At 43.2% G+C, this 14,851-nt stretch overlaps 1 protein-coding gene across 1 annotated transcript in view; it reads right to left on the reverse strand.

The window, feature by feature from the left end:
• The window catches only part of slc44a5b (solute carrier family 44 member 5b), a gene marked incomplete at both ends in the record, with an annotated part of 32,354 nt that extends 30,931 nt beyond the window's left edge, over window positions 1-1,423 (reverse strand). The window contains one exon of the mRNA XM_083887875.1: window positions 1,384-1,423. Coding sequence (XP_083744001.1) covers window positions 1,384-1,423 — 40 coding nt within the window. The remainder of the gene's footprint in view (window positions 1-1,383) is intronic.
• Between the last annotated feature and the right edge of the window lie 13,428 nt (window positions 1,424-14,851).

The following is a 14,851-nucleotide window of genomic DNA, read 5'->3' on the forward strand; positions in this document are numbered from 1 at the left end:
CTAAACAAAATAGAAGTGCGTGCTTTCTGGTATGCAAAGGTTATCTTAGCTCAGTGGTACACTTGGGAAAGGAATGGGTGACCATTAATTGTTCCATGCTGCTGCTGTTGTTTTTGATTTTTGCAAAGCACGCTCAATTTATACAAGCAACAACACGAGAGCCTGGAGAAATGGGTTGGTTACCACTGCAGTAAGTTATCCTGAAAATTGTTTTCAGGAAAAACAGTGTTCAATCTAAATTGTTATCTCTGCTGCTCCTCCCTGGCTATGTTCAAACTACAGGCAAATCAGATTATTTTTTTCTGCACGGGTTGCTTTGGAAACAATGTAGGCACACCCACGTTTGTGATGTGTGGCGTTCAAACATGACATACACAGGAAAAATTGATGTCCATCATCCTGCTCTCCAAAAATAAAATTGCCCTGTCAAGTTGCAGTGCAGAACAGATTATTTATATATTGAAATGTTCCATGCATTAGACCTGACTGGCTTTACTGTGCGTGGTGCTGTACTTCGGACATTGTTGTGTGTCACAACGAAGGTAATGCAAAAAGATCATTAGAAATGTGATTTGAGGAGTCAGAAACCAGATTTCAAACAAACTCCAAATGTGGTTTGAGTCATATTTAGATTAATCAGATTTGTTGTTTTGTTTTTTTCCCCCCACACATAATTTGCAATCTGGATCAAATCTGGCTGAGTTTTTGTCCTGACAGTCCAAACAAGGCCTTTGTCTGCTGTGATGCTGTGATAGACTGGAGCATCTTTGCCTTGTGGACTGACTGCTGTTACAACAAAGGAATTTCATGACATCATGTTGAGATTTAGTTCATTGTGAGAAGAATTGTTTTCTTACATTTGTTCAACCTCATCGAACGATCACAAAAGAAAAAAAATAGCATATCACTCATTAACCACAGTCATCTGCAGCTCTTAAGGTGTTATTAATGCTTAATGCTGGAACTATGTGTCAACCTCATGTAGAGGAGGAAAGTGGAGAATACAGCAGGTAAACAAAAGGAGGCAGATGAAAAGGCAAAAAACACTCAACAGTGGCAACACAGTCCATTGTTTAAGACTGAATTAGAACACACAATGCATTCGATTAATGAACTATTCGAACGTTAATAACCGCTTTAAACCATCATCCCAGCGGTACTGCGCATTTGATGACAACCGTTAAATAACCTCTCAAATGCTACTTGGCGGAAGCTAGCTAAGGTCCCCGTAAATGACGACGAGGGGGTCAAACATGATTCAGTGTGGAAAAACAAACAAACAAACAAACAAATGCAGCGTCACGGGGGGGCTGTGTGTGTGTGTGTGTGTGGGGGGGGGGGGGTAAATATATCCGCGTTTACAACAAAGACGAACCGACTCACCATAGTAAGAGGAGGGGGGGATGTCCGTCTTTCTAGCCATGGCACTTGGTAGGACAGATGCAGCACCGTCGTCTGGGGTTTGGAGACTGCATATGAGAGTCGATGTGAAGTGCGGGCTGTGTCGTCGGTGTGTTTCGCTGCTCCTGTCGGTGGGGGGACTGACACTGGAACCTTGAGAGGTCTCTGGCTCCTGGTCTGAGGATGCTTCGACCACGCAGCTGAGCGTCAGTCGTGTTTACAGCTCGACGTCATTAATTATTCCGAAACGGTCTTAAAGGGGACGCGGTGCGCCGTTGTTGCTGCTGCTGCTGCTGATGGAAACTGTCTCACTTTCTCTTTGTTAGGATGAGATTTAAAGGGATAGTTCAGATTTTTGCTGCTGTTGTTGTTGTAGCTAAAGTAGTGGTGCGTCAAAAATATCGATTTGGTGATATATCGTCGTCCTTCCTCACGCAATACGATAATATCGATATTGTAAATGCACAGATGAAGTAAACAGTCCCTGCCACTTCATGTTTTCTTGTGACGGCACTGCTCAATTGAATAAATGAATGAATGAATGAATGAATGAATGAATGAGAGAATAGCGTGCATAAGTTAGCAGGAGGTTTGATATTCGATGGATATTCGTTTTTCGAAAGACATTTTCTCAATCAACACAAATGATACAGATATTTTTTCATTCCGATTGCTGTAGTAGTTGCCAATGGTGGACAGCTACTTACTACAGGTGAAGTTTTGTTGATATCTGCCATTATTGTTAAACGGTATGAAATTAAAGATTTAAAATGTTCCCAAAAAAAATCAACAAAAATATATTTTCTCATTCTAAATGCTGTAGTAGTAGTATTTAATTGCATTTTAAGTAGCTGTCTACCATTGGCAACTACTACAGCAATCGTAATGAGAAAATATATTTTTGTTGATATTTGGTGAATATTTTAATTATTTAATTTCATACCGTTTCACAATAATGGCAGATATCAACAAAACTTCACCTGTAGTAAGTAGCTGTGCACTATTGGCAACTACTACAGCAATCAGAATGGGAAAATGTCTATTTGTTGATTGAGAAAATGTCTTTCGAAAACTAATATCCAGCGAATATCGAACCTCCTGCCAACATATGCACGCTCAATACATAGATTTTATGCACTTTGTTCTCTATGTTGTTAATACATAGAGAAATCCTGCACATTTTTCTTCATTCAGACAGATAATGTGATGCATCTCTATATGATCTTGCAATGTTTTGATATCGCGGACCACGTATTGCGTATCGTATCGAGAAGCATGCCGGAGAACTGGAACACAATCTACGCTTTGTATTGATGTGATCACACTATTCTCATTTCCAGTGGTTGTCTGCCCTGTGACAATGTTTCCATCCCTGTGTCACGCGTGTACAATTACGATCATCAATTCCCTTTAAAATGTCATAAAAGGCAACAAATCCATGTTGAAACAGATGGGCATTGCAATGGCTTCACTGTTCTGTGTGCTTAATTATGTCTGTTGTGTGTCTCTGTTTAGAGTAACACATTTGTGCGTGTAATGTGACAGCCCCTTGTGGTTTGATAAATTGTTTTATATTTTCACAGGTTTGCCATTTTGTCAGACAACCCTGTTCTGAGGCATTCTCAGCACATTTGCACATGTCTAAGTGCAGCAAAACAGAATATGTGTTAGTGTGGCGGATGACACTCAACCTATTTGAAATGTTGGGAACAGTTAAAATCGTTCTTTTCTTGTTTTTATTTTTTACAGGGCTACAACAACATTTTTCTCTGCTGTCCCTCATTTACATCAAAACAAGGAGTAAATCGTGATCTCCCGTCTCCCCGTCCAAACGCTCAAGAGTGGTGAACCTGAGTGAGTCTACTGTACGCAACACAATGACTCTGTACACCTCAAAAAACTGAACTGTCCCTTTAAATCACATACCCCGAGCTTTTCAGATGAAATAAACATTGTAGAATTCACACCAGTGACTGCAGGATAGATGCATCACATCAGAACCCATATATATATATATACATAGTCTGTATATCTGTACAGCAAAAGCTGTGCTTTCCAAGCAGCGGTGCAGCTAACAATGCAGCTATAGGGATTTTAGATGACAGTGAAAGAGAGTGTGCCGTGAACAAACACTGACCTCAGCTGGAGTTTCTTTGTTATTGCAGAGTATTCCCTCTAAACTCATGGAGTCTTCACTATTGAGATCAGATGGATGGTGTTTAATTTGAATACTTTGATGTTGACTCTGCTTCAATTCATGGATGAATTCATGGTTTACATTATTTAAGTGAAGAATGTATTCAATGTCATTGAATGAAAGCCATTTCAGATCAAAGCTATTTTTTAAACAAAGTTTCAGTTCCACAGAGTTCAGAATGTCAGTTCAAAAAAATCAATATCTGGCTTTGGATTGCAGCATTTTCCCCAATTTCTGAAACCAAAGGTAATTTCTTTTTCTGTGGTTTTATTGCAGTCTGGATAGAAACAGAATATGGTCTTCACACAACCACTCTTCAGCACCCTAGCTGCGGTTGCAATCATTGCCACCATAAAAATGTGATCCAGCAAAGATGTACAGCAGTAGCATGGATGTGTAGTAAAGATACAGACGGCACTGGGTGATTGGATGCAACTGGGGTATTTTTTTGCTGTAGCACCATTCTTATTTTTCCTTATTATTATTATTACAAAGTAAATTGGGACTTTTACCGTAACTCGTAGTCCCTCGACTTTCTGTAAATAACATCCAGAGGCTTAGGTGGTTTGAGTCAGGGACACCATAATGAGGGGAAACAAAACTGCTTTTGGCACTGAAAACAGATGCAAACACAACATGTTATTTTGCATTTGTAATGATTTTGGCTCAGCACAGGCAAACAGCTGTCTGGGACTTGAGCGGATAGGAGGTTGGAGTTAATTAAAAAAGGTTTTGTTCCACATGTGCAGCCTCACTCATGTCGGTGTTACGCGCTCCCTGCAGGTGTGCTTTGAGATTCATTCAAGACCTTGAGGACACCTCTAATCAAAGCACACATAACTGCCAACCATCCAATACTCTGAATTCACAATGATGAGGTGCACGATCAGGATCGACTCATTCAGGATACAGATTATTCAATTAATGATAGGGTTTCAATGGACAAAACCTTCAACAAAGTTGACTTGCATTTCTGTATATTGGGGAAATTATTAATCCAGCAAGCATGTATTGCTTATTTAACCAAAATTGTCATTTTCAAACCATATTTTACCATTTAAAATCTGATAATGAGATAATGTTATTCCATTTGTATAATCTCCACACACACACGTTTCAAATTGTATTGATCTCTGTAAATCTTTTCTCCTTAATTCTTGCCTTCTCAGATTTATCATAACCCCCGACAAGATCTAATGGATTGTGCATCTAAATCATGTATCACTAAGCCCTAGATTTCAATATAACACCTCATTCTAAAGTATCTGGCGTTCGTATGAAAGGCTAATTAGTGCAACATGGCCGTTGTTTGAAATGAAATGAATCTAGGCCAAAAACACAAAGAGGGAGGCGCGCTGTATTCCTTAGAGCTTTCAGCATCTAATCTGACCACAATATTCTGTTTCTTGTCTGAGCTAAATTGCTCATCAGATTCCACAAAGCCAGACTATACTCAGAACAGCAGACATTCACTGCCTTTGCAAAACATAACCAACTCAAAACTCTTGTAAAGTCTACCTAATGTGCGTGTTGCTTTCACTGTCCTACTAAAATACATCACACTTTGTATGGAAAGAGAGGGGAGACTGCAGGAGGTCCCTTCACTACTTTATTACTAATATGGACCATCTTCTAATCAGAATCACACACAAATAATTTGGCAATAAAACATACCCTCTTTTAAGCACTATTTCAAAAAAGGCAAATCAGCATCAACTTAACAGCCATTCTGTCCTCTTGTAACTAGTTCCTGAATCGCTCTGGATTATTGACTATGTGTCTGCTGGTAGTTTTTTTGTCTTGTCTCTCCTGCTGAGGTGTCTCTTATTGACCACATGTGCCTGGGGGGGTTTATTGCCTCTGAATCCTTGGTGACATCTTCATCAATGTAAGTCTAGGTCTTGACACAAGAGCACTGTCATATGGCTTCAGCCTATCATGATGTGTTATCTTGCTGCTGCTTTAGTCCTTGAATCTCACAGGTGACAGGGCCACGAGGTGCAGCAACAATCAAGGAGGGTCCCGTCCATGGAGCTTGCAGCTTTGGGCTCAGTCCCCTCTTGTTGGTGTCATCCTTGACATGCACCTAATCTCCAACACTGGAACAATGTTCTCTCGCTCGAATGTCACCAATGCCTTCTTGTGACGTTCTTGTGCAGTGCTGAGGTGTTTGTTCTCTTGCTGAATTCTGTGCCTCTTTAAGTCTCACACTGAGACTGTAAAGGAAGTCTGCTCCTCCCATGTGGTCAGTTTTGAGTTGTTCTGTGGTTGATTAACCTCCATGCATGAGTGTCCAGATTTTTATCGGCTGCTTCTTACAGCTCAATAAACTACCCTCTGGAAAGGGCGACCAGAACAAGTATGGCGGACAACTCGAGTGTCTTTAAAAGGTTTTATTCTAAACACAATTCAATACACTACTTAATAGGTTGTAAACCGGCAAAGCATACAGGTTCTGATGATCAGTTACAGATGAAAACACACAAATAAGGGGTTGGTTATATATAAGAAGTGCCTTGGATGTTAAGGCTTTGATTGCGATCGCTTTGATGACGATCCCACTCTGATTCCGTACAGAATGCGCTGAATAACTGCTAGAAAGTTCTACACCTCCCACTTGGCTTCCTGGTTCTTGAACCCAAGTAAGCCACAACAACGGTTCAAACAGTTATAGAGATTATAGATTACAATTAATTCATCAATGATAATAATTAAGACTTAAGCAGATGTAACGTTTACCTAAAGTACATAAAGTCACGTCCTTAAACAGGAACGCGCTACCACATCAACGCATTACACATTTCACACGATGTGCGTAATTAAAGGTTTGTTCCCTAAACAAAGTACATTGATTACATGTCAATCAGTCCAGAATGAATAAGTGTCCTCACGGTATCCTGGGGGGGGGGGGGTCTTGATCCTTAACCGAAACACTCCACCAATTGGTGGAGGGGTAGGTCGGGTATTCTGCAGCGATGGTTTACTCCTGCTCCTCCACTGGTAGTAGGACTACCGGCGGCCTGACATCCCTGTGGAGGATGGCGAAGGGGCAACTTTCTACCCCCTGGCCTCTCTCGCAATGCCCGCCAGAGACTGGACAACTTCGGCAAGTTCTTACTTTCGAGTCTCGTACCACGCCTTTTGCTTCGGGATATACTTCTACGACTCGCTCTAGCCTGAATTGGCCTCTCAATGCGTTCTGGTCGGCCAACCACACCAAGCCTCCAATTGCCATTTCTAGTAAGTGTATGCCACTTCCGTCGGGCGAAAAGGCTCGGGCCCGCCAGCTGGCTCCACCGCTTCCAGAACTCATTGACTTCAATTTGAATCGCCCTCAGTCTTACAACAGGGTAGGTTGGGTACTCGAATCCTTGAGTGTCCCCGCTAGGCCCAGAACGGCCAAGCAAGAGTGTGTTAGGGGTGATAACCCCGATTAGTTCGTCCCGCACCTGAGCCCTGGCACCGACGGGCCTCTTGTTAGGTAGGCTGGCTGCTATGTAGGGAAGGGCTTGGAACTCTAGCGCTGTCAGGTTGCCCTCCTCACCAATGTTACTCAGTGCTCTTTTGAGCGCGCGGACTGCTGCTTCAGCTGCTCCGTTCCGGTGTAGAGAGTCTGCTGGGTGAGACACCCAAGTCCAATCGGTTCCTGTGGCTGCCGCCTTTGCCCGGATCTGGTCCTTATCGACATTATTTAGAAACCTATAAAGTTCCTTCAGCACTGGCCTGATGCCTACAAAATTCCCTTGATCTAACCAAAGCTTCCTTGGGTGGCCCCTGAGAGCTGCGAAGTGCTGGTACGTCTTCAAGGACCCTTCTGTCGACGAGTCTTCTACGATGTCAGCGCGAATTGCTTTTGATGCCGTACAGCTGAACACTACACCTAACACTTTCGTCTTCTTCTTTCTCCGTCTGACAGTGTCTCTGATAGCGTAGGGCCCGAAGAGGTTAAGTGCCATTAACTCAAAGGGTGAGGCAACGCCCTCATGATTAATTGAGGTGTTGTTGGGGGCCAAGGGCACTCCGGGGGGCACGCCGGGCTCTCCCTGGCTGAAACTCTGGACTCTGCCGTAGCACCACAGCAATCCTGAGGCCTCGTCCTTGCTGACAACGAGCCAGTTAAGCGTTGTTACAGGAAATGGGACTCCCTGTTGAGTGGCCAGGCACAGGTCCAGTTTGAGTTCTTTCACCGTCAGTGTTGCCTCCCACTTTGCTGGAATAGGGGCTCTCAGTGTATGAGCCAACCACTTCTCCGCTAGTGGGGGTCCATCTGGAAACATCACGTGGTGGATGATTCTAACCCTGTACCACCTGCCTCTATCCCAGGGGTTGTTCCGCCCGGCAATCTGGCTCAGTAGGACACAACGAGGTCTCCGGGGTCCTGGTGTCTCTATTTCCACTTCTTCTTCAGTGGGGTCAATTTCAGTTCCCCTCTTCTCCCCTCTCTTGGGGGAGTTAATAAGGGCCATCATTAAGGGAAACAATCCTCCTTGCACAAGGTTGTTGTTTTCTCCCCTTAGTTGATTGGATGGCACCAGAGTCTGGGTTTGTTTTGTTTCGTCCTTCCTCCCACTTTGACCTAACTGGACCCAGGGTTTAAGGTAAAAAACCCCTCCTTTCAGGGTCTTTTGCACTGCTTTCAGGATCTCATCTTGGTGCTGTAGGTTGTTGTGGGAGGCATTTTCCTCTATTACTCCTTTTTCCTCTTTGATGTCAGTGAACTGGGGTAACTTTGCGGTCTCGCTCATAGCTGCCTGTGCAATGTATGAAGTGGGCTTGTCTCCCATGTTCACTTTCACTGTAGTGTGGTCATCAATCTCATCAGGCGGCGAGTCTCGCCACAAGAATTGATGCATGTAGACTTCTTGTTCTTCCGGCCACATTGAATTGTGCATCTTGGAGATGTCACCCTCCCTGAATCTGAGGAGAACTGCTCTAATGGGGTTGAGGGCATCTGGGTATTTCTCAGCAGAGGCCACCATCTCGTCAGCGGCCTTCTCTGCATTTGAACCTGGGTTTTTCTCAGTAGAGGCCATCACCTCGTCAGTGGCCTTCTCAGCATCTGAGCCTGGAGGCCTTACATGTCCCAGGGGATTATCATCATCGACGTCCAGGGTGGGTTTAGACGATTCGGTCCCCATCTCTGGCCCGGAATCCTCATCCGCCTCTGGCTTGGCGTCATCTTTAGTCTCTGCCTTGGCGTCATCTTCAGTCTCTGCCTTAACCTCTAGTTCAGGCTCTGTCTTGACCCCGGGCTCCGGTTCTGGTTCTACCTTGGCCTCTGGTTTTGGCTTTGGTTCAGGCCCTGCCCTAGGGTCAGTTGCAGTTTCACACGCTGGCTCAGTTTCGGCCTTTGCAGCTTTGCACGCTGGTTCAGTCTCAGCCTCGGCCCGAGCAAAGCTGTCCTCACTCGGTGCGGGCTCAGATTCTGCACAAGCATCTGCGTCAGTTACATCTTCTGACTCGTGCCCTTTCACCGATGTCGTTGCTGCGGCTTCTGTTGCTGCCTTTGCTGTTGTGCAGACTTCCTCACTGCCCTTTTCTCTCGTCTTCCCTGTGAAATGCTCTTCGACTTTGATAGCCGCCGCCCTCACCGCCCTGCTTGTTGTCACTTTTTGTAAGTGGTGTGATTTGCCAAGGGGACAGTTCCGCTGTACTCGGGTTCCAGTCCAGGACATGCAGGAACCATGTGGTGCACCACTTCCTTGTCTTATACTGGAGTTGACAGGGGTAGTACTGGGTTTCGGTGGTTGTGGTGTGCTGGTGGAGGTTTCCCGTTGGTATTTGGTGACCTTGCTGTCAGCGCCTTCGTCTTTGTCTCATTGATGTTCCCATCCTTTCATCAGGTCTTCCTTGTCTTCTTTTAATGACGAAAGGAATCTCCATTTCTTTGTTCCATGTGGTTGGTAGTCTTTCCAGGTACTCACGGCGTTTCTGATTTCATCGAGTTTTTGGTCAAGTTTGGTACTTTGGTACTCCTGCTGTGCCCGCGGTGTTGTTTTGTCTCTACTGAGTGCCTCAGTCTTGTCAAAAGTTGATTTAAACTCTGTAATGAAAGCGTCTATTTTGGGTTCTGCTTGCGTAAACCACAGTGTTTCTATGGTGGTGTGGTACTCTCGTATGGTGGCGTTTTTCTTTGCTAGGGTGTTGCCCTGTCGCCTCTTGAACTCATCCTCATCCATTGAGTCTTCCATCTCCTCTAGTGTTGCGGTATATTCAAAGCTTGTGCTAAGGAAGTTTTTGTAATTGATGAACAGCGTTTCCATACTTCTTTCGACCGGTTCACTCCCTGGTAAACTGGTCGTGGCGATGAGAAGGTGCATGTTTGTTGTGAGGATTTTTCTCGCTCTGGACCACTCCTGTTCTTGGTCCTCCAATTCTAGTTCGTTGCCAGCCATCTTACTTTCCTCTTGGTTCTCGATCAGTTTAACTGAAGAGATCAAAGACGGTTAGCAGTTGGGCCTCGGTAACAACGATAAACGATACGGCCGCCCTGCGACGTCGATTCTTCGATGTCGTGGTAGCAGTTGCGTTGAGTCTCAGCAGCGTTGGCTTGTCTCCTTTGACGGCCAAGCGTTGACTCTTTGGTGGTTAGTTCGGTAACTATTGGTTCCTTTACCAGTAGTTGACACGGCTCCACTTTACTTTGCTCAGTAACTATTGGTTCCTTTACCAGTAGTTGGCGCAGCTCCACTTTACTTGCAGCTGCGGTACTTCTTTCGCCTTCAACGGCCTCGTTAGCTCGCCCTCGGTTGCACCGTCGCGGTGGCTGCTTTAGCCCTTTGACGGCCCTGTTGGTTCTTAGCTTTTTGCCCGTTGTGGTGGCGTTTTTGGTGGTCCCGACGATGTTCTTCAACGACGGGCGTTCCCCGCTCGGCACCGTGTTCTTCAACAACGATCCCTACCACGGTTTACAACTGTCCAGATTTTTATCGGCTGCTTCTTACAGCTCAATAAACTACCCTCTGGAAAGGGCGACCAGAACAAGTATGGCGGACAACTCGAGTGTCTTTAAAAGGTTTTATTCTAAACACAATTCAATACACTACTTAATAGGTTGTAAACCGGCAAAGCATACAGGTTCTGATGATCAGTTACAGATGAAAACACACAAATAAGGGGTTGGTTATATATAAGAAGTGCCTTGGATGTTAAGGCTTTGATTGCGATCGCTTTGATGACGATCCCACTCTGATTCCGTACAGAATGCGCTGAATAACTGCTAGAAAGTTCTACAATGAGTTTGTGTGAACTCTGTGACACCATGTGGAAGGATGAGGTTAGTTGTGGCAGGTGCTCCTCCCACTTCTTTTTGTTTTGTTTGTTCACATAGCACCAGATCATCTGGAGTGAGGATCTATTGAACTGCTTTACCTGAACTTTGCATGTGTTGCGAAAAAGAGCACTTTTAGAAAATTGCGACCTTGATTAGTGTGCAGCTCAAGCAATGAAGCCATTCACACACTCAGCCCCTTCATCAGGTATTGGAAAGGCTTTGAGCTACCTGGTCAGCGTAAAAACGTAAAAAAAAACATATTTAAAGGTCCATTATGTAATAAATCTAAAGCAACTGGCCATAAAATCCTCCTAATATGTCACAGAGACTCAGGAATAATGTTCATATAACAAACTGAACTCACCAACAACAACAGTACAGACAAAATATTTGCAGACTGCAAATCATGTTTATGTTTTGAAATCATGTTTTGGCATGTGGCGCCACCTACCGCCATCTACCAATAATTGCAGTCAGTAGAGTCTCAGCTGCCGAGCAACCACAGGTTGCCAGTTACGTCAGAAAACGAAAACTAAAAGACCTCAGTATTTTGAATTTGAATGTAGTAACCGTTTTTGGCCACGTTCTTACATATGGCACCTTAAGTCAAAGTAATATTATACATACACTCAAAAAAACCATACTCAGTTACAGTAACGCAAGTAAATGTAATTCATTACTTTCAACCTCACTGCCAGGAAGTTGAATGCACTATTTGCGGAACTCATGCATCTGTTCCATACTGTTCATAATATAATATCCCCACATACAAAACACACACAACTCTATTGTATATACAATTTTAATTGTACAAAAGTTTGCAAAATAGAATTGATGCATAAATGCAGACACACATTTTTACTCTTGTGCGCTCATATCTTTCATGACAGCAGTTTTACCCTTTATGTTTCCATATTAATTTTTCTGTGATTTTTTCCCCCTCCTGGCTGTCACATGATGGCTTCACACTGTGACACTTTCCTGTTACCGCTTAGTGTCATGAATGGATTGCTGATACGTCTGCTGCACGCTCTGAAAGAGCCACCAGGAAACGGTGCTTCAGACTGGGTGAATCAGTTTGTTCTCTTCAGGGTCATTTGAGGACTCCTGCTGCTGCTGCTGCTGCTGCTGCTGAAGGGAATCATGGCGTATATAAAGCACTCTCACACACACACACACATTCATGCAGACAGGAACACACGTTAAGATTTCATGCCTTCATCAAAGCCATGTGTGAGGAGAGCTGGGCTGTAATTTCACAAAGGTATCGGTGGTGGATTGTGGTCCATTCATGTCTCATGAAGCTCCCTGCATACATTAATCATTACAGTGGCAGATGGATCCAGACTAGGCTTTTTCATCATGTTTTTTTTCAGTGTTGCATAGTAAAATAAATACAAACAATGCACATGCAAATAGGGCTGCGACAAACACACACATTTACATGATATATGAATCTGTTGATTGTTTTCCCATAATGTGTCAACAAATGTTGACTGGTGATTCTTAAACGTTATATTCTCAGATGTCTTTTGTCCATAAACCAAAATGATTCGGGTTTAATGATTTCTTTGTTATATGGAGCAAAGGAAAACAGAGAATATTCACATTCAAGAGGCTGAAAAATCACGACGACAATAAATTAACTGAAATAGTTAGTGGTTAATTGATCCATTAATCATTACAGCCCTTTTCAAAAGCCACAAATCTACTGCTGCTGTGAGATTAGACTTCAAAGTTATGCACATTCATGAGGGATATGTTTTGAAGTCTCTGTGTTGTTGTTTTTTTTCCCCATGTTGCTCTCCGTCGACACGCTGCAATGTCTGCTGATTTTTGCGAGATGTCCTCGAGTGTGCATGTCTCTCCTTTGACAGGCTACAGTAATTAGAGCTGCAGGGTTGAATAGACACTTTCAAACGCACGCCTTCACATCCACATGCACACATTTCAGTTGAAGACATGTTAGATTTTGAGGATCTGTCAGCAGAAAACATCCACACTGGCCTTTATATATACACACACACACACTAATCCCAAAGCCAGTGTGAGAACGTGGATGTGGACGTGTGCCTGTGCCACTTCAGGATCCATCTACTTATTATGGGCTATATATTTCTGTGCTATGACACCTTGTGCTGCAGTCAGCCGCAGAAATAGGCATCATTAGAGAGGCAGTTATGCAAAAGAAATTGACCTACAATGATTCACACATTCACTTTTGAGCTTTCTTATAGATGTTGTAATGTACAAAGGCAGAAATGGAATATACCAACCATCAGTATATATAATTGCTTTAAAAAAAATATATATAGTTTGGTTTACGTAGCCTTAGAAAAAGCTGTTATCTTTATGTACTTAATGTGTGACCATTCCAACTGACACTTTGCCTACTTCTCACTCGATTTACAAAATCGCCAAACATTTTCCTGAGGAGTTTAATTGTCTCAGTCGCTAATTTCAGTATAATATGTGGTCAGTTTTGTACATTTTCTTGTTTCTAATTTGAGAACTAGTATCGTCCATTAGGAGCCTGGTTGCAGGTGATGTCTGTGAGAGTGCTCACGGATCAGTGACGCAGGTGCACCCTGGGTAATTCGCCGTGGGAATAATGTCCTTATATGGACATCCTGCAGGTGTGTGTTTATAGGTCACATATTCAGGCTTCAAAAAATGAATATGTGTTGTTCACTCAAAGTTATGATTATTTTGATATCACATTTTTAGTACTGATACAAAATAGCAATAGTTAGTTAGTTTATTTAATAATTGGGCAGAAGTCACAAAATTAGACCGTTTTGCTTTCCTTTTTGTTCATAAAAACCAGCCAAATGAACAAATTCAATCCAATTTTAAACATTTTGAGTACTATTTGCTCAGGTGTGTTTATGTAGTTGGTGAAAATCAGATCGCCTGCATAGTTTGTGCTGAAAAAAGGATATGAAATCTATATTGCACATTTGTATAGCCTCTGTATATACTATACGTTTAAACATGGAAAAAAAAGCAGCAAATGATCTGTGTTCTAAGGGTTAACATTTGAAGAACCTCCACTCGGCCCCAATCTCGAGGCTTCAGAACAGGAGTTCTGATTACAATTGTCACACTGGGCAGGTGTCATCTTCAAAATGATATACATCCCAATTGGTAGTCATGCTAATATACTTGTATTCTAATGCTGTGCTTTTTTTTTTTTTTTTTAAACAATACCTAGGGGGATTTGATGACATTGTCAGATCCATTTCCAGTCTAATCTTGTTTCTCACATTTCTCCATCAGCTACTGGCTGCTAACGAGTCTCTCCAGTGTCGTCTATAGCTCCATTCCTCCCTCTGTCTGACGTTGACTTATGAAGAAAGGAGAGCGCAGCCTGCCTTGATTACTCTACCTTTATTCTCGGGGAAATTGAGAGCAGACAAAGTTTTGCGGCTGCTTCTTGTGTCATCATCATGAGTAGCTTAATGAGATGTCGACTGTCCTTGGGCTACAGTGTAATTAGTCGGCCTCTGAGAGAGGAAGAGAAAACGGTGCGGATCGGTTTAAAACGCCACACCAACAAACAGGTGCCACTTCATCATCGATACCTCTGCTCTCAGCTGAGCTAATGTAGCTGAGATTCTATTATTATACCTTCCATATAACATACTGCTCATATTATGAGTGATATTTAAGGGGCTATATGGAAGTTGATGTCATTATTGTTTGAGCAGAGAGTGACACCAGTTCTTTGCACAAAGAAGCAGCACAGAATTGTCTGTTTTCACATCAAGCATGAGGCAAATAAGCCAATGAATAAGGGCCTGAAAAAAATGATATGATGATGATGATGATGATGTCTTTGTCCCGGAAATGTCTTACCTCTTACCCTGATGCAAAAATATGCAAAAAAGCTCTGCCACTTAGCGAGTCACTGCAGCATCCCATCGACCCTGAACGAGAGACACAGCATAGAGGGCGTAACGCTGTGTCACCCCCCGTTT

The sequence above is a fragment of the Microchirus variegatus genome, assembly GCF_963457635.1.
Source record: "Microchirus variegatus genome assembly, chromosome: 4".
In the NCBI taxonomy this organism is placed as follows: domain Eukaryota; kingdom Metazoa; phylum Chordata; class Actinopteri; order Pleuronectiformes; family Soleidae; genus Microchirus; species Microchirus variegatus.